At 36.2% G+C, this 20,312-nt stretch overlaps 1 protein-coding gene across 39 annotated transcripts in view; it reads left to right on the top strand.

The window, feature by feature from the left end:
- Positions 1–20,312, top strand: part of HERC1 (HECT and RLD domain containing E3 ubiquitin protein ligase family member 1) — a 214,403-nt gene that overhangs the window by 94,516 nt on the left and 99,575 nt on the right. For 20 of the 39 annotated variants that reach the window (XM_086321411.1, XM_086321423.1, XM_086321414.1 and 17 more), the window contains 7 exons: positions 1,948–2,121; positions 5,654–5,768; positions 5,853–5,973; positions 7,740–7,911; positions 10,626–10,938; positions 11,356–11,476; positions 18,644–18,695. In XM_086321411.1, the coding sequence (XP_086177537.1) occupies positions 1,948–2,121; positions 5,654–5,768; positions 5,853–5,973; positions 7,740–7,911; positions 10,626–10,938; positions 11,356–11,476; positions 18,644–18,695 (1,068 nt within the window). Of the gene's footprint in view, positions 1–1,947; positions 2,122–5,653; positions 5,769–5,852; positions 5,974–7,739; positions 7,912–10,598; positions 10,939–11,355; positions 11,477–18,643; positions 18,696–20,312 lie in introns of all 39 variants that reach the window. The other 19 variants (XM_086321393.1, XM_086321420.1, XM_086321412.1 and 16 more) reach the window with 1 other exon arrangement.

Genomic DNA, 20,312 nt, shown 5'->3' with positions numbered 1-20,312 from the left:
TTGTTATTATTTATCACTCATTTCAAGCAAATTGTAAAGTGAAAAGTGCCGCCTGAATTAGAGAAGTACAGGTCTGGTTCTACTTTGTTATTATTTATCACTCATTTTAAGCAAATCATCTAACTCATAAAAATGAGTAAATGCTTGATTTACTTGTGTTCTTGGGCTTGGAGCTTATGAAACTGCTTCGTAGACAGGTAATGACCTTGACTTACCAGGGCTCAGGTCATAAACACCTTTCAGTTGTGAGGACCAATCCCTTCTGTTCCCAGCCTGTCCTGCTTTCATGCTGATATTACCTTGTGTGACTCTTTATTTTTTTCCTCCTCATTTATGGTACCTTTGGAGTTTCCTTTCCTGCCTCATCTCCCATTTGTCTGCTTTGCTAGTAGGCTAGCTCTCAGACTGTCTGAACATGAAGATTTGTCCAGGTCCTGAACAGATGGTGTAGTTGTTTATCTAGGATTGGTCCTTCAATCTCTCTGGACCTCTTATTTCAATCCTTGAAATGAGTTAGATTAGATAGCCTATATAGTCTTGTTAGATTTTAAATTTATTATTTCTCTGGTAAAAGAAGGAGACTCAGAGAATGTCCAAGAAGCAAAATCTAAAAGAAATCTCAATCTAAGAGAATTTGAAGAGGAGAAACAAAAAGTAGAAACCAAGACAAAAATTGCGGAGATTCTGCTTTGGGATTGGAGAGTGGGAGTGAGGGATTTTGAAGACTTTCCTCCTTTTCCAGCTAGGAGTATATATTCACTGTTTCATTTATGAACCAGAAAGTGATTCCATTGATACTTAGGAACATTTGTATAAAAGAAAAGTAAAATCATGTTTTTTTTCCAAGGGACAATTAACATCATAAAGATGGTTCCAATGCTATCAATGTTTAACTCTGTGATAGTTCCAAACGTCCTCCTGAGGGCAAAAGTATCATTATCTCTACCCTCCTCATATTTCTGTCTACTTTACTCACTTAACTGGCCTTTGATATGAATAAAATCAATTTCAGTTTTAATGTTATTTTTCAGTTTTTAAATTATAAATTTATGTAACTATTAAAATGTTACATTTTGTGTTTAAATACTTGTCATATTAGGAAATACAGCAGTGTTAATCACTCAGTTATGTCCAGCTCTTTGCAACCGCATAGACTATAGCCCACCGGGCTCCTCTGTCAATGGAATTCTCCAGGCAAGAATACTGGAATGGGTTCTGTTCCCTTCTCCAGAGGATCTTCCTGACCCAGGGATCAAACCCAGGTCTCCTTCATCACAGGCAGATTCTTTACCACTGAGCCACTGGGGAAGTCTTTATATTAGGAAATGGGTCTTGTCTTTATAAAAATGAATGATAATTCAGTTATATCATGGGTTAAATTAAATTGACTTTGGGTGTTAGCCCGGGAACCTATCATTTAGTGAAATGTTTTGTTTTTTAAATGGAAAATGAATTCTTAATGCCCAGTGTCTCATTGAAAAGTTAGGAACCACCTGAACAAATATAAATGTCAGTTGAGAAATTATTTATATAAGTATCAATATGTTTGATCTCCCTGAAATTATCCTTAAGTGATTGTTTTCCCTTAAGTCTACAAAAAGAAAAAAAAAATCTTGGCTAGTCTCTTTCCCAATGATTCCATGTTTCTCAGTAAGAATATCAACCCATTTTGAACAAGAAAGTTCTTTGTCACATAAGACTGTGCTGCACATGTAGGGCCCTGCCTACCAAAATGCCAGAACTCCTTCTTGGAATGTTGTTCATGTAGTCACACCAAGAAAGGCATACTACCCTGAATTGAGAAGCATTAAAAGACTACCTCTATAGCATCTACTTAAAATGGTTTGAAATATATCATTTCACACTCATTAAGTAAATATGGTAAGATTTTATTTGTAGCACCAAAATTTATTGGAATTGATAACTTGTGTAATTTTTTTTTTTTAGATAAATGTATGAGTTGCCTATTAGAAGTAGCTCTTTCGGGAAATGAGGAACAGAAGCCTTTTGATTATAAATTGCGGCCTGAAATTGCTGTCTTTGTAGACTTGGCCTTGGGTTGTTCAAAAGAGCCTGCTCGAAGCCTTTGGATCAGCATGCAGGATTATGCTATTAGTAAAGGTAAAGTAAAGAGGATAAAGGGGATAAATATGTAGATTGCTCATAATACCAACTAATATATGTGTAATATATATAAATAGAAAATCACAGAAATAACAGTATTTCTTATATAAAAAGGAATTTTACAATTAGCATTTTAAAAACAGTTCTTATTCCTTTTTGTGGAAACCACCCTGTGTATTTTTATGTACATATATCCTGTTTGAAGACAATCCAGTGTGGAAAAATTGAGATTTTTATAAAGAATAATAAATCCAGAGGCAGCATTTTACTGAAGGATTCCATGTGGTGTAAATGGATCTAATATAAGAGTTTGTTTAATGAATCTCTTCCCTTTGCAAGCCCTGGTTAAGAACTGAAATGATGTGTATGTAGATGTCTTGAGCTCTGCGTCTGGTCATTTTCCTCTTCTGTAAACTACTTTACTCTTTTAGAGTGCTGTTGAAGATACCAGTTTGAAATGAGGTATATTACTAAGTACAGCAGTAAAGTGTAATGAAAGTGTATAGTGGTATTTCAGTTTCTGTTGATTAATTGATTAATATAGTTGTTTTATGTACAGGTTTTTAAAGGATATACCTGACTACCTGTCAGCTCCCTTGCTTCCCCTCCGCTTTAAAAATATTTTATTTTTAAAAATTTTCTTGGCTGTACCACATAGCATGTGGGATCTTAGTTCCCCAACCAGGGATCAGACTTGAGCCACTTGCATTGGAAGCAAGGAGTCTTTACCACTGGACCGCTGGAGAAGTCCCTCACGCTTTCCCCCTTTAGCAATGTCTTGGATTTTTCAGAATACATACCTAGTTATCTTTCTCCATGTTGTTTCTTTCATCTGCAATTCCCTGTTTCTTTTCTTCCTTCTGTGATAAAAATGGTAAAAGTAAATGCATGTTCACCTTTTATAATACTTTATATAATAAAAATGAGATATGTATCATTCAGATCTTTAAAACATCAGTGAGATGATATGTTTGAAAGTTGAATCTCATGCAGTCTGTCATTTATTTATTTACTCATTCTATTATATTGACTTTCACCAGTGGTAGAAAAGTATGATAGTGGAGGAGAAACAAAGCTTGTTTTCTAAGTCATATTTTCCGATATTCTCTTATTTCATCATTTTCTTGGAATGTGCAGTTAGGTATTCTTTTATATCATGTTGTTACTTGTTACTTTGCAGTGAGCACTTTTAAAAACAATGTAAACGTAAGAGGAATAAAAACTCTATGTCTCCATTGTTCATTTGCTTTTACACCATATATCTACACAAAGTCTAGGTATATAGCCTAGATTTTATACCTGAATAGTGGAAACATTTTGTAGAGCTTGGTATGAAATGACTATAACTTTAGTGAAGGTGTTTTAAAAGAACCTTTTAAACATTGCAAAGGAGGATGGTCCCTGCTAAATTTGAAACACTGCAAAGGATGTCACTTTAGTTTGCTTTTAAATTGAATATTAGGCTACTTGAAATAAGATCTTGTTTGGTTTTAAGTCATAGCAGTTTTCTAGAATAGCAAGCAATCCCTTGGAACAGATCTCTCAAAAACCTAATGTGGAAAATTTTGTATGTAATACAAACTGTTATTTTAAGATTCTCTAGCTGTAAGATTTTCTTAAAATCTGATGTGTTTATATTCATTTTTTCACCTGTAAAATAGGTAAGTCTGAACCTAAATTTTTACCTAAGCATCCAGAAAGGACTGGAAAGTCCATCTTTAAAACTTTTCTCTTAAGATAGGAGTTTTAAAAAGGAATTGAGAACAAGTGAAGATAACTTGGGGCTTAATATTTTCCAAGGGTGTTTTTTGCTTGGTTTTGTTTTTAAGTAACATGATAAATCTGTCAAATTAACAGAGTGTAGCAGACATTCTGGGAGTGGAGTAGACAGTAAACTCCCATATCCCCATTTGGAATCTACTGAATGTATCGCCTTTTTACAGTATCAGTGTGCTAACATGGAATAAAGAAAGCAGCTCACTAGTTCTCATCATCTAATGCTGTGATTTGGGTTTTCAATTGCATGTACTCATTTCTGTCCAAATGTTGTTTTATTTCTTACCCACCTAAATGTACATGTACTCATAGTGTCTATTGATACTTCAGTAACTTCAAATACCAGATATATACACACTTGACTAGTTTACTCAATATCTCTACTAGGATAACTAAAAGGTACTACTCAGAAACAGACACCTGATTACAGATATCCATCCTCCCAAAGGGCTGTTCTTCTCTTGGTAAAAGCCAACTGCACTCTAAATATATTATAGTCATCGTTGACTTCTCTGACGTTCACATCTGATCCATCAACAAATTCTTTCAACTTCTGTCTTCAAAATACATAAGAAATCTGACCTCTTCTTTCTACTCCCACTGCTACTACTTTGGTCTGAGCCACCATAATTTCTTACCTGAATTACTGTAATAATTGCTTCTGCTATTGCTGTACCTATAGTAAATTCTGTACTCAGCAGTTAGAGTGAGCCTTTTTTTTTTTTTTTCAATATAAGAGATTTATTACATAGTGATTCAGACCAACAGCTTTCTAGTTTACATGACTATAAACAAAGGATCACGGACCCCTCTGTTTCCAAACACTTCCCTTAATTCACACATTTCTTCATTCTTTATTATTCACTCAGAAGATAGTTTTTATTTTTTTACTTTAAAACACAGATCATATCATCTCATATCTCTTCAAAATTTTCTAATGATCCTTCCAATTTTCCTCAGAGTAAAACCAAGAGGACTTGAAATGGCATGTAAGGCCGTATGTGATCTGGTCTCAGACAGCTTTCTGATGTCTCCTACTACTCTTGTGCACCCATATTTTGCTCTAACTGTATTGGTCTCCTTTAACTCGCCTCAGAGCCTTGACATAGTTTTTTTGAAAGGATGATGTTTCTGTATGGCTTCTTCTCTACGTCATCTAGATCTCTCTTCTTGATTGTAGCCATATCTGAGACCTTCCCAAACCAATCTATAAAAAATAGTAAACTTACACAGTACAGTATTCCCTGTTCTCTTTACTATGCTTTAATTTTCTCCATAGCACTTATCTGTCATAATAATGTTTTTATTTACTGTCTCCTTATGCCCCTCTTGGCTTCCTTTGTGGCTCAGACAGTAAAGAATACTCCTGCAATGCAGGAGACTTGGCTTCAATCCCTGGATTGGGAAAATCCCCTGGAGGAGGGCATGGCAGCCCCCTCCAGTATTCTTGCCTGGAGGATCCCCATGGACAGAGGAGCCTGACAGGCTACAGTTCATAGCGTCACAAAGAATTGGACACGACTGAGTGACTAAGCACACACGTGCCCCCCAACTGGAATATACGCTCTGTGAGATCCAGGACTTAGTTTTATTTACTACTGTACTTTTATTTCCAGTATGTGGGATGTAGTAGGTTCATTTGCTAAGTAATTGCTTAGAAAAATGATAAAATTCAGGTGTTGGGTTACGAAAGCTATTAAAATGACCTCTGAAATGTTTTCTCTGAAATGTCAGTGTATCATTTATTTTTCAGATTGGGACAGTGCAACTTTGAGTAATGAGTCACTCTTGGACACTGTGTCTAGATTTGTTCTTGCAGCTCTTCTGAAACACACAAATTTACTCAGTCAAGCATGTGGAGAAAGCCGGCAAGTAACTTAAAACTATCCTCAGACAAATATTTGCTCTCATGATATTGGAAATTAACTTTTCTATTTTGGTCCTTTATTTAGATATCAACCTGGTAAAAGCTTATCAGAAGTATACCGTTGTGTGTACAAAGTTCGAAGTCGTTTACTTGCTTGCAAGAACCTTGAACTTATTCAGACCAGGTCATCGTCAAGAGACAGATGGGTAAAGTTGGAAATCAGTTAATTTCTCTTATTTTTCTGCAAGCTATAAGAGATAGCTCCATGTTGGTTTATGTGAAGGGGAAAAAAATGTGCCTTAGTTATTGCAGATGTTCAATAAATGTTGAATAGTTCTTTTTCTAGTGAAACAAACAGGATAAGTAGAAAATTGAGATTTATTTAGCCACTTATTTATCAAGTGTGATATGGCTTCTGAGAGTTTATATATTCTTAGGCCGTATAGGTAATAACAAATTGTCCAAATCATATGAAATATTATTCCTTTATTTTACATTGATCAGACAACATTTGAATTATCCTATTTGATTTGGGGTGCCATAACTTATGAGGGATATTAAACTACCTTAGATTGGTTAATCATCTTATATAAGAACTGGAAAATGTCAAAAATGTTTAGATTAGAAAATGAAAACAAAGGGGAGTCTCATGTTAGCCGCCTTAAAGATACTTAAAGGGCTTCATGCAGGAGAGGACATAAACATGTTCCCTGTTGTTCCAGAGGACACAGGTAGGACCAAAGGGTAACAACTGAGTGAAGAATGAATGTAAGGAAAAAAGCCTTCTAATGATTAGAGTTGCCTGCCACTGGAGGTAAAGATTAAAAGCTTTTATTAAGGATGTTCTAGAAGTAATTCTTACAACAAAATTGAAATGATTTCTGAAGTGCTTGATAATTCTGATAACATGATCCTATAATTATGAGTGTAGCCTGATACATATATATAATTATACATATAAATTTCTTTGAAACTTTCTTTGAAGCTTCATAACTCCATTATATAGATCTTAGATTTTAAAAACCAAACTTTATCTCTGCATTTGTATTATAGTATTCTTTTAGCATGCACTGATTTAATATTTGTGGATCTGATTATTTGTGAGTGACCTTGAAAGCCCATCAGAGAAGGCAATGGCACCCCACTCCAGTACTCTTGCCTGGAAAATCCCATGGGCAGAGGAGCCTGGTAGGCTGCAGTCCATGGAGTCGCTAAGAGTCAGACACGACTGAGCGACTTCACTTTCACTTTCACTTTGAAAGCCCATGAAATGTGTTAATCAGCCATTTTGTTGAAGCTCACATTTGAAACCTAGCATATTGTGAGGATACATGACTTATGTTTTGTGCGAGTCTGACTGACTGCTCAGTATCCCCATCTAACCATGAATCACACCTATAATAAGGACTCTTTTCTTTAGATGACTACTAGGTATCATAACCACCAAGGGGAATAACATTGTCCTTATCAGATTTCTAACTTTTGGTTTCTTCAAGGGCCAAGTGAGAAAATAATTAAAAAATAATACGTTTATATAACTGAAATTTGCTAAGAGAGTATAACAAATATTTTCACCAATAAAAGGTTAAAAAGCACTGTTTTGTTTTAGATTAGAATTATTAAACATTCATACAGAGTAGCAATAACATAGACAACTTGAGGGAGACTGAATAGAATTAAATTTCATGTTCTTTAATTACCTTTTATGCTTATTGTCGTACTCAGGTCATTTTAATTTAGCAGTTTACAGCAGAACAATCAAAATGTTGAGGAAGAGAGCTTAGTGAGTTGTCTCTATACATTCTTTCTAATCTCTTCAGATTTATCCAGTATATCTTTTGTGTTTTTGTGGTAAAATTTGTAAGTTCTTATTGCTGTTAACATTATTTTTCATGATAAAGAATCAAGGTTTTAATGATTTTTTCAAAATTATAATATATATATTTAGTGTAGCTCTGATTATTTCTTTAAGATCTCGGAAAACCAAGACTCCGCAGATGTTGATCCTCAGGAGCATTCATTTACCCGGACCATTGATGAAGAAGCTGAAATGGAAGAACAGGCTGAGCGAGATCGGGAAGAAGGACATCCAGAGCCAGAGGATGAGGAGGAAGAACGAGAACACGAAGTGATGACAGCTGGCAGTGAGTACACCCTTTGCTTTACAGATACACACTGTGGCATTCTTTTTGGTAGGGAAACTGACTACAGAAGAGAGAGGCAAACATTTCTTTACAGTTTTTCTAAAAGGATCCTATATTCTCTTGATGATCTGGTTAGCTAATGTTTCAGCTCTTAAAACTGTGTTAGTTCCATTCAAGCTATTGGATTGGGGGTTTGGGGCTGAAAAGCTGTATATGCAGGCTTTTGGAAATAGTACCTGTTTCACTAAGTTTCATTCATGAAGTGATGCCCATGAGTCATTGAATCAGATCAGATCAGATCAGTCGCTCAGTCGTGTCCAGAGACTAGGGTCGTGTCCATTGAATAGGGTCATTCAAAGTATGTTCTCTAGGGGTACCAAATTGTCCATTCGCCTGACTGACTTCTAAGTGGTGAGGAGGAGAGAGACCATACGCAGAACTTTTTAAATTATAAACTTCACCCACTGACTATACTGCTGTTTTCAGTAGAAAGCAAGAGATAATATTGTTGGTTGAGAATATTACATGAGAATATTATTGGCTGGTGAATGACATTTTTCATGCTTTTATATTATAAGGCTACAGGTAGTTTTAAAATGTAATCATTTAAATGGTTAAAGAGAAATCCCAAAACTTTTAAATATTTGTTAGTATTTTTTGAGTGATTTGGCTATGTCAAGTTAAAGTATATATTCAGTTTCGTAGCCTAAAACATGGCCATCTCTGCATTTGGTGTTGAGGTTGTCTATATTCTTCAGTTTGACACTTAATTTGTTACCGGTTTATTTGTGTTTTGCATATTTCTAAAAATGATTTTGAGATAGCTCAAAACAAGGCCAAAGCCTATTAAAACAAGAAAAAATATAAGGTCCAAATGGAGAAGAGGGAATTAGAGATGAAGAATAGGAGGATAATTATAATTATATACAATATATACAATATAGTTTTGAGGGGTGCCTTACCACGTGGCCAGGGATTGAGCCTGGGTCCCGGCAGTGAGAGTGATGCTGAGTCCTAACCACTGGACCACCGGGGAATTCCCAGAGAACAGTTATAGTTTTAAAACCTAGGCTGAGGGAACATTTTTGGATGAGCTTAAGGTTGGACGTAAGTTTGAGTGAACTCCGGGAGTTGGTGATGGACAGGGAGGCCTGGCGTGCTACGATTCATGGGGTCACAGAGTCAGACACTACTGAGTGACTGAACTGAACTGAACTGAAGGTTTAGTTTAGAAATTCCTGAAAGCAAAGACTAAAGGGGAAAAGCACAGTAACAAAATATAACTTCAATTACTGTGTAATAAAGCATTATAGTTAACCAGAGTGTAATAATTTTTAAACTAAATACCGTTTTTGAGTATCAATTATATGCTGGCCTTTGGGTCAAATGCTTCACATAGATTAACTCATAATCCTCTCAGTCTTATCAGATGATTTCTAGTATTACCTTGTTCTAAAGATGGACAAACTCAGGTTTAAGGAGGGAAAATTATGTGCCTAGGGCCACAAGTAGTAGCAGCTGAAATTAGAACCAAGTCTGCCCAGAATTCCAGTGACAATTCTCTTTATTACTTTAACTGGTTTCCAGCTCTGGACTGTTAGTTCATTGGTTTGTTTTTCTTAGAAATAAGGGACTTTCAATAGCATAATGAATATATTATCATAATACCTTGAAATATACAGATCTATTTTAAAGTTTGTATTTCCATATTTGGAGAAGGAAATAGCAAACGTCTTGCCTGGGAAAACTCATGGACAGAGGAGCCTGATGGGCTACAGTCCTTGGGGTTGCAAGACTCAGACATTACTTAGTGACTAAACCACCACTACCACCACTTCCATATTAATAGATGACCCTAGTATTTTACTAACTTTTTTGCCTAGTTTCTCCGTTAAAAATACCACCTTCACTCAAATTTGAGCAAAATATTCTTTTCCTCTTGTGAAATATCTACCACTGCATCAGAACCTTGTTAAACCCACTGACTTTTTACACTTGTAAATTGGGGAGGGCTGGCATTAGATGGACATTTAGTAGAATCCAGTTCTGTTTCAGCAAAGACCTTTAATGGTTGTGCTTATTTAATATGTTCAAAATACAACAACGTGTAGATGTTAGGAATTATATGGACTTTGGAAGGGGAAAAAGAGCTTTTCATTTAAACTAATGCAACTTAAACTTTGTCTTTTTCTCTTGTATCCTGACAATTTTCAAACCAAGATTGTGAACATTTCAGAAATGGGCAGTTATTTTTATCTAACCCAGTGGTTCTCAAACTATGATGGCCTTCAAAATCAGCTGGAGGGCTTGTTCAAACACAGATTGCTGGCTCCGTGCCTAGAGCTTCTGATTTAGACAGTCTGAGTGAGGCACAGTATTTTTCATTTCTAGCAAGTGCCTGGATGATGTTGATGCTGCTCTTCTGGAACCACACTTTGCAAACTACTGATCAAACTCATAAGAGTAGAAATAGAATCAACCAAATCTAAATTCTATAAAGGCATGAGTATTTCCTATTGTAATTTTTATAAGTTTAGTATTATACATATATTTTCGGTAAAATTTTTACTTAGATGCTGTATTTAATGTCTAAAAAATAATTTTCCCTCTTTCAGTAAGTTTTTGGTCCAAACTTTTTGACTATTTTTATTGTTATTTTCTTTGCTCTTCTCTCCCCATGTGTTAAGACCTTGTTTTTGTGTTGCATGTTACAGAAATCTTTCAGTGTTTCCTCTCAGCCCGTGAAGTAGCTCGTAGCCGAGATCGAGATAGAATGAACAGTGGGGCAGGGTCTGGGGCTCGAGCTGATGATCCACCTCCTCAGGCTCAGCAAGAGCGAAGGGTGAGCACAGACCTTCCTGAGGGTCAGGATGTGTACACTGCTGCCTGCAACTCCGTGATCCATCGATGTGCCCTGTTAATATTAGGAGTAAGTCCTGTGATTGAGGAGCTTCAGAAGCGAAGGGAAGAAGGACAGTTGCAGCAGCCTTCCACAAGTACCTCTGAAGGGGGTGGACTTATGACCAGGTGGGACTGAGTAGAAACTTAAAACATTTCTTCTCCCTTTGTTTCTGTATGCATTGAAATGATTTATTCTGAGGTTAACACAGACATGGAGGAGGAAATACAAATTGACAGATGAATTTAATGTATAGAGTGATCCTAGTTCAACCTGGAGTATAAATTTCTGATTAAATGAGACAGCACAGTTTTTCATACATATAAGCAATAGTAGTTGAGAAACATATGAAAATATTTGCATATCTCTGTAATTGATTAAGTAGACTTTGTACTTAGACCTAACTGAGAGCCAGGATTTTCCATCAGCAGTCATAATTACTCTTCACTGTGTGTGTGTTTTATCTCTATGCTGCTAGTTCCATTCAATTTTATGTTCACTAACAGTCCCAAATCGAAAAACTTTTCTTTGTGCATGTGAGACAGGAGTGAAAGTCTTACTGCAGAGAGCCGGCTAGTCCACGCAAGTCCAAATTATAGACTGATCAAATCGAGGAGTGAATCTGATTTGTCTCAGCCTGAATCAGATGAAGAGGGTTACGCACTGGTAGGTATACCTAGATTCAGTAAAGGATTTTTGTATAAATACATAAGAGTTTGGTTAGAGTAAGTAATATACATTTGTTTTAGACAAAAATGTTTTTTTAAAAAGAACTTTTAAGAGAAATGAGATAACTTTATTGCATAGGTATTTATCACCTGTATGTTAGTGACTCTCAGATTACTTTCTTTAGCCCTGACTTCTTCCTAAACTCAAAGTTCGTGTATCTCACTCCCTGATGGACATTCTACCTGAACATGTCAGGTGACCACAATCTTAACCTATCCAAAAATAAACTCGTTTTTCTCCCAAACCTGTTGTTTCCCATCCAGTATCTTAGTATTAACTCCCCAGGCTGGAAACATAAGTTCATTCTTGCCTCTGCTGCTGCTGCTAAGTAGCTTCAGTCATGTCTGACTCTATGTGACCCCATAGACGGCAGCCCACCAGGCTCCCCCATCCCTGGGATTCTCCAGGCAAGAACACTGGAGTGGGTTGCCATTTCCTTCTCCAATGCGTGAAAGTGAAGTCGCTCAGTCATGTCCGACTCCTAGCGACCCCATGGACTGCAGCTTACCAGGCTCCTCCGTCCATGGAATTTTCCAGGCAAGAGCAGTGGAGTGGGTTGCCATTGCCTTCTCTGCATCCTTGCCTCTACTTTTTCTTGTTTCCTGGTCCTCCTCACTCTGCACAGTCCAATTAGTCCGACCTTGAAAATTTTACTCCTAATACCTTTCTAATATGTCCTGTCCATCCTTCCTGCCACTGTTCTGTCTCAAATTTTTCTTCTCTTTTGCCTGGCCTAGTACAAAACCTTCAAACTGGTTCCCTCTCTTGTCTTATACCTGTCTTCAACATTTCACTAGAATAATATTCCTGAAATACAAATCTGTTTTTACCTCCTCTACTTAAAATCTTTCAGTAGCTCTCAGTTACCTATCAAAAAAGCCTCAGGATCTGGATTGCAGGCATTTAAGGTAAAAATCAAAGAAATAAGATGCTGATCTATATAAGAAGTAGGAAGTAATGTGTGCTGTAGTGTGATGGGTTAAATAAATTACAGAATGAGAACAGTCTGATAGCTTCTATTTGGGTAGCTTTGGACTTGGAATTGATAGCTAGATTTTCATTTTGACTGTTCCTGTGCCTTTTATGTGAATCTGTATGTGCTACTTTACCTCTCTGGGCCTTAGTGTCTCATTGTGTGATACGAGGATAGTAGTGCCTGTTGTGTATGTGGTAATGTGTTAGACTTGACTACTGTTTTAGACTTGGCTACTGACCCTGATTCTACTGCTGAAGAGCTTTTTTTTTTTTAACATTTTTTTGGAGAATAATTGCTTAACAATGTTGTGTTGGTTTCTGCCTTACAACAATGTGAATTAGCCGTAAGTATATATATATATGCTGCTAAGTCGCTTCAGTCGTGTCCGACTCTGTGCGACCCCATTGATGGCAGCCCACAAGGCTTCCCCATCCCTGGGATTCTCCAGGCAAGAACACTGGAGTGGGTTGCCATTTCCTTCTCCAGTGCATGAAAGTGAAAAGTGAAAGTGAAGTCACTCAGTCGTGTCCGACTCTAGCGACCCCATCGACTGCAGCCTACCAGGCTCCTCCGTCCATGGGATTTTCTAGGCAAAAGTACTGGAGTGGGGTGCCATTGCCTTCTCCAATATAAATAAATAAATAAATAAATATCCCCTCTTGAGCTTCCTTCCCTCCTACTCCCCACCTTTTATCCTATCCCTCTAGGGGGATAGGATAGCACAAAACACAGGCTGAGTTCCCCAGTGACTTCCCACTAGCTGTCTGTTTTATACTTGGTGATGTATATATATTTCAGTGCTACTCTCTCAATTTATTCCACCCTCTCTTTCCCCCTGCTGTGCCTACAAGTTCATTCTTTAGATCTGCATCTCTATTTCTGCCCTACAAATAGGTACATCAGTACCATTTTTCTAGGTCCATATATATGCATTAATATATGATATTTATTTTTCACTATCTGATTTACTTCACTCTGTCTAACAGGCTCTAGGTTCATCTACCCCAGTTCAACTGACTCAAATTCGTTCCTTTCTATGGCTGAGTAATATTCCACTGTATACATGTACCACATCTTTATCTATTCATCTGTCGATGGACATCTAGGTTGCTTCCATGTCCTGGCCATTGTGAATAGTGCTTCAGTGAACACTGGGGTACATGTGTCTTTTTGAATTGTGGGTTTCTCAAGCAAACCCAGTAGTGGGTTTGCTTGGTCATATGGTAGATTTATTCCTAGTTTTTAAAGGAATCTCCATGCTATTCCCCATAGTGGCTGTATCAGTTTACATTCCCACCAACAGTACTAGGGTTCCATTTTCTCCACATCCTCTCCAACATTTATTTTTTGATGATGGCCATTCTGACCAGTGTGAGGTGATACCTCACTGTAGTTTTGGTTGGCATTTCTTTAATAAGGAGCGATGTTGAGCATCTTTTCAAGTGTTTGTTGACCATTTGTATATCTCCTTTGGAGAAATGTCTGTTTAAATCTTCTTCCTGTTTTTTATTGGGTTATGTGCTTTTCTGATATTGAACTGCATGAGCTGCTTGAATATTTTGGAGATTAATCCTTTTTCAGTTGCTTTATTTGCAATTATTTTCTCTTATTATGAAGGTTGTCTTTTCATGTTATTTATAATTTCCTTTGCTGTGCAAAAGCTTTTAAGTTTAATTAGGTCCCATTTGATTATTTTTGTTTTTATTTCCATTTACTCTAGGAGGTGGGTCAAAGAGGCTCTTGCTGTGCTTTATGTCAAGGAGTGTTCTGCCTGTGTTTTCCTTCAAGAGTTTTATAGTTTCTAGCCTGTAGTTTTTGGATTGATTAATGCAGTCCATTTTTAGCTCTGAAATTCCTCTCTTGTGTGAACAGAGAAAATAGATGTGAAAGTGTTTTTGAGAAGTATGGAATGCTACATAAATATGAAGCTATTGTTTAAAAGAAACTTCTAAGTGTGAAAGATTCCTCCTCTAGGAAGGTTTAACAGTGTCTTCAAGCAAGTTTCATTGTATGTTTTTGTTTGTTCTTCCTCCTTTTCTTCTTCATTCCCATTAGTATCTCTGTGTCCTGATTTCACATTCTCAGTCTTACCATCTACTGAGAATTCCTTTCTGTCCTTTTGATTTTCCAAGTTGATCAGTCTCTTTATTTATTCTCCTAACTGTGACAATTCTCAGAACTTCCAGTGACTTATAGGGATCTGTACCATTCTACATATCCTGGTCTCACTCCTTTCTGGTCTCCTCTGCTGCTCCTCTCCTCCTTGATGACCCTCCTTCTTGCCACACTGACCTCTTGGGTTTTGCGTGAACATACCACACAGCTTCCCCATAGGACCTTTACATGGCCGTTTTTTCTAATTGTAATACTGTTGTCTGCAGGCAGATGCCCTTATTTCAACCCTTTGTTCCAATGTTACTCTTTTGGTGATGCCTACCCTGACCACTCTATTTGAAACTCCAGTTTGCTCTCCTTTTCAGATGTTCACTCATTGTCCACTTTGCCTTGTTCTGTCCCTCCCACTCTACCCCCACAGTGAAAATGAAAGTCACTCAGTTGTGTCCGACTCTTTGTGACCCCATGGACTATACAGTCTATGGAATTCTCCAGGCCAGAATACTGGAGTGGGTAGCCTTTCCCTTCTCCAGGGGATCTTCCCATACCAGGGATTGACCCAGGGTCTCTGGCATTGCAGGTGGATCCTTTACCAACTGAGCTAGCTATCAGGGAAGCTGATATCCAGGTCTCCTGCATTTTCTGCATTGCAGGTGGATTCTTTACCAGCTGAGCCACAAAGGAAGCCCAGGAATACTGGAATGGGGAGCCTATCCCTTCTCCAGCAGCTCTTCCTGACCCAGGGTCTCCTGCATTGCAGATGGATTCTTTACCAACTGAGCTATCAGGGAAGCTGATACCCGTCCCCCGCCGAGTACCTAGCATTATTTAGTTGCTGTATTTATCAGTTTCTCTTACCTACACTAGAATATAAGTTCCCTGAGGACAGAAATGTTTGCTGATTTTTTCATGGCTGTATCTCAAGTACCTGTAGTGCTTGGCACACAGTAGATAGTCATTAAATATTTTTTTAAAAAATGAATATTTGATCTATTTTGGTAAAATTTCTGTGCCTATTTGTTCTTTCAGCTCTTTAATTTAGGCCCTTGTTACCTTTGCCTGAAATGGGTAGTTTTCAAACTGATCTCCCTGCCTTTTCCAGTCCCTCTCCTTCGATATTGCTGCCAGAGCTGGAGCTCTTAAAAACACCCAAAACAAGAACACACTTCAACAGCAGAACACCTGCTGGTCATGCTACTTTCTTATTCATGCTGCCTTCTTATTTAAAAAAAAAAAAAAACAAAAAACCAAAAAAACTCAGTGACTGCCCAGAAATCAAAGATTCTGGAAAATGTTACCTGCCTGCTTTTGAAGCATGTTTCCTTGCAGTAACCTGCAATTTTGCCATAGCATAGTAGTCCATCCGCCAGACCCCAAACATACCTTTTGGGCCTCTGCTCAATGATTGTTTGTCTTAAATGTCCTTTTCCTTTGTTGATGAAGTCTTGCCTTTCTTCTAAGGACTGGTTAAAATGTCACCTCTTCCAAAAGTTTACCTAAGATTACTCAACAGTGACTTTGTTGTTTCCCTGGCAGTTTGTTAGTAGCTCTAATAAACCACTAATGATTTGTCTCATGTTGGACTTACTTAATTTTTAAAAAATTTTATTTATTAATTTTTAAATTTTTGGCTGCACTGGAACTCTGTTGCTGCTTGTGAACTGTCTCTAGTTGTTGGATTTACTTATATATTATTAGTATTTCTTTCCAATAGACCTCTTCAGAGTTCTAGAGTTCCTTTTTTAGCGCCCCTCATATTTCCAACATTGTGCTTTGCACATTGTAAATAATTGACAATTATTTCAACTGATATGAAAAGGTAAAAAATGAGAGTTAAAGTGGCATACTTTTTGGAAATAAACAATGAAATCTGATTTAATCACAAAACTGTTTATTTTGATCTGGGGCCTGACACTTTTAGCTTTCTGAGCTCCAGCATTTTTATCTTTGAGATGGGGAATATCTCTGCCTGTTATGCTTGCCTCCCTGGGTTGTTGTGAAAAACAAGTTTAGGAATACAATTTAAACTGAAAATGCTGAAAGTTATGTTTTCACAACATAATAGGAAGACGAATAAATGGAGGTGGGTTGAACTTAGGTCTAACTGCCAAGTCTGGTTTCTATAGTTTAAAAAAAATTAATAAACATAATTTTAAAAAAGATAGACTTTTGATCATCTTTTATGGAATATTTAGAGAGATAGTGTCATAAGAAGTGGAAAAATCAAGAACTAGAGAGAGCAAATTCTCTTGTTGATGAGGAGACCTAGGCTGAGCCTTCAGTTTTGAGCCTCATATAGACAAAGAGGACCAAGCCATGGGGGCAATGTGAAATTTTCCAGCTGAAATATGTTACCCTTCTGTCTGAGTTCATTTAGGATTATCATTCATATCTTTAACATCTAGTAGTACTTATTTATCCTGAATTGTTAATGAATGAAATGCTTTCTTAAAATAACTGAAGTTAATCAGCTTAATGCTAAACCTGTGTTTTAATCTTCTTTTATGAAGAGTTTTATGTGATATATTATCTGTTTCTCTTGTTTTAGTAAACAGAGAAACCTAAGTCAACAGTTACACAGTTAAACCCAAGTTTAACTGTTTGATTGGCAAATGTTGTACTTACCATCATTTCTTACTATACTCTCCTAATCTACCTCCCTCATTTCCCTACCCACTTCTTTCACAAAAAAATGGATTTACCATTCAAAAGTAAATACTATTTATAAAAGTATAAGAGAATGAATTAGGACTAGAAGAAGCTGAGAGAGGAAAATAAAGTCCTGAGTAAGATTTGCATACCTCCTCATGTATCCTGTAATGTTCTCCTAGATATGGGCCACTGAATAGGAAAAATATGAGTTGCATGGTTCACAATGACTAAAAGATAAAAACAAAAAGTAAAAAGTTTTTATTTTCGAGAAAAACTGAGATATTTCTGGTTCTGAGGCCTGAGATAAATTTCTTCAGTAATCCCTAATGGCAAAGGTACTGTTTGATAAAAATGTTACATTGCATGACATGGTAATATTTTCAGGTATCATGACAACTCTTTGTTGTTTTTTCCAGCACCAAATGGCCTGGTAGCATGCTTATTTCTGGTGTGTGTGTGTGTATGTAAAACAAAATGTATTTATCCACAATGTGGGTTACCAGGAAAAGATTTTCCAAATAACGTTTCCTAAATAGATCTGTTTTTGTCACTTCTGCAGACTTTCTTCTTTGCCACCAACTTTTTTATTGTGTGATAGAGTGCAGTTGAAATTGCTGAGATCCTAATGTCATATCTGTGCATAAATCTAAGTTATGGGTTTATACAGACAACCAGTATATGGTTGTCTTTACATAAGAGAGAGTAGATAGTTGTCACCAGTGCCTCCTCAACACACGCACACAGAAATATACTTCTGTTCTTCCTAAAAGCCTGCACTGTTTTATTAAGCTGACTGCAGTTTCACCAATTTGAGATTTCTTTATTTTAACAGGTTTTAAAAAACCTGTTAAAATACAACTAGAAGGCTTAGGACTGTCTTAGTCTTCTGTTAGTGTGGATTTATAAGATTCTCTTCTTCTGTACACCTAGCCAAGGCTAATAATTTTAGAACCAATAGAAAGTGAAGGTAGAACAAGTAGTAATTTTGGAAAATGAGACTTTGCTACAGGGGCTTTAGGCATCTTGAGGGTATTAATAAGAGATCATACTGTGTTTGGAAGATAAAAGACAACGATTTCAAAGAGGAAACGGTGATGACAAAGAAAAAGTTCTGCTGCTTTACACTGTTAATTAATGTGCACATTGATTTTGTGTATTAGTTTCTCAGAGTCATGTGCCTGAGCTTTCTTGAGCTGTTTTCACTGGGTTTTTAGAGACTTGTTTTCTTAGCCTGAGTTGACTGGTGAATAAGTAGCACATTGCAATAATTATATAGATTATTTTTTATTCTAGTACTCTCAAGTCTTAATCTTGAAATTATTTTCACAATTAAATTTTATTATTTGTTTTTAACTTAACAGAGTGGAAGACGAAATGTTGATTTGGATTTGGCATCATCTCATAGAAAGAGAGGTGAGGATTAAATATTAAATGTATGATTAAATTAAGTAGCTCTTTTTATATCTGATGTATTTAGATCTGAATGTCATTGAAGCATTATTGTAAAAAAATTAGAAACATTTTGTCAGAAAAGTTAAGAGGGAGATCATTTTCTTGAAAATAATACTCTTAAAAGTCTGGGAATGTATAGGAGTTAAAAATCGGTTCTGTTTCTCATTTGTCGTGTTTTGACTTTTTTAAAATTTTGTGGATTCTGGAAGCAGTACTTTATATTGTGGAGGAGTTATTGACATAATTTTCTATACTTTAGCTCACTGGTATAGTTCCTGTAGTTCAGATGGTGTTACAGGAAGAGCTCTTTACCTCACTCACCTTTCATACACATATATACACTTTTAAACTGAGAGTTTCTAATTTTTTTTCCTGTTTACCTCTCAAGATAAAACATGTAAGAAATAAACAGGTGATTTCTAAAAATGAAATTTTCCCATGAGGAGCAATTTTAGAGTGTTATCAAGAGTTAAATTTATTTGTTAAAAGCTGTATAAAAAAAAAAAAAAAGCTGTATCTTAATGAATAATATAGTTAACTCTTGTTTATATGTACCAATAGATGGAAAGAACAGTTTTAGATAATACAAATCCAAGGTAACTAAAAACTCACCGAGTATTATTCTTTATTAATTTGCATTTGTAATTAAACCCATTTATTCTGTGGTTGTGAAAATGTGAAGTGTTAGAAGTTGCTGCTAGTGGCAATTTCCTAAGAGCTGGTGGGAAAACTTTTTTCCTCCTGATATTAAATCTTTTATATTTCAGAATTGAACCCTTCTCTCGATAGCTTCCTTGGCAGGATGTTAGGTTTACCTACAGGGAAAAAAGTGAGAAGGGAAAACTGAGAAATTAGAGGAAGCAATGCACACACAGTTTTTTCATTTTTGTGTTTGTAACTTAGAAGAAATGTTGGTATTTATACTTAGAATACTAAGAATGATTTTTTTGAACTATTAGGAGTTATGAGGACTAGAGCTGGTACTTTTAGTACTATAACATATCAAAGCTGCTGGGTTCCAAAAATACTATAGAGTATATGTGATATCAAAGAAATGTCGTATGTAATGTGTATTTTATTGTTTTCTAATTCTTTGAAAATTGGCAGTTCATGTGCCATAATTAGCCAGAAGTATCATTTTCTTTAACCACTTGAGTTAGGAATTAAATTTTTGGAACATTTTTACCTTCCTAATTTTGGTTAGCTCAGGTGAAAGTTGTTGCTTTGATTTTTATGTTATATTAATAAAAAGACGGCTTCAAACTCATTGAGTAGCATAAGGGATCCAACCTGTCATATTAAGAGCTTCCTACTATACTGGTATACTCATAAGTGTTATTCCATTGGCTAAAATTACTTTTCTCTCAGATATTTATTATGCTTATGAAAATATAAATTTGAGATTCAGTTTATGATAACTATGTCAGCATGTAGCAGCAGCAGTCAGCATGTAGCAGAGTAATTTTTGGAATAAAACAAAAAGTGTTATTTTTAGCTTTGAATTAAGAATAACCTAGAATTCAAGTGTAAATTACTTAGAAATTAATATGACACTTTAACTATCCTAGATTTGCTCCC

This window comes from Bos grunniens, chromosome 10 (assembly GCF_055505025.1).
Source record: "Bos grunniens cultivar Pamir isolate PY7600 chromosome 10, Bosgru_T2T1.0, whole genome shotgun sequence".
NCBI lineage: Eukaryota > Metazoa > Chordata > Mammalia > Artiodactyla > Bovidae > Bos > Bos grunniens.
Note: the sequence above shows the minus strand (reverse complement) of the source record. Positions and strands in the feature narration are given on the sequence as shown.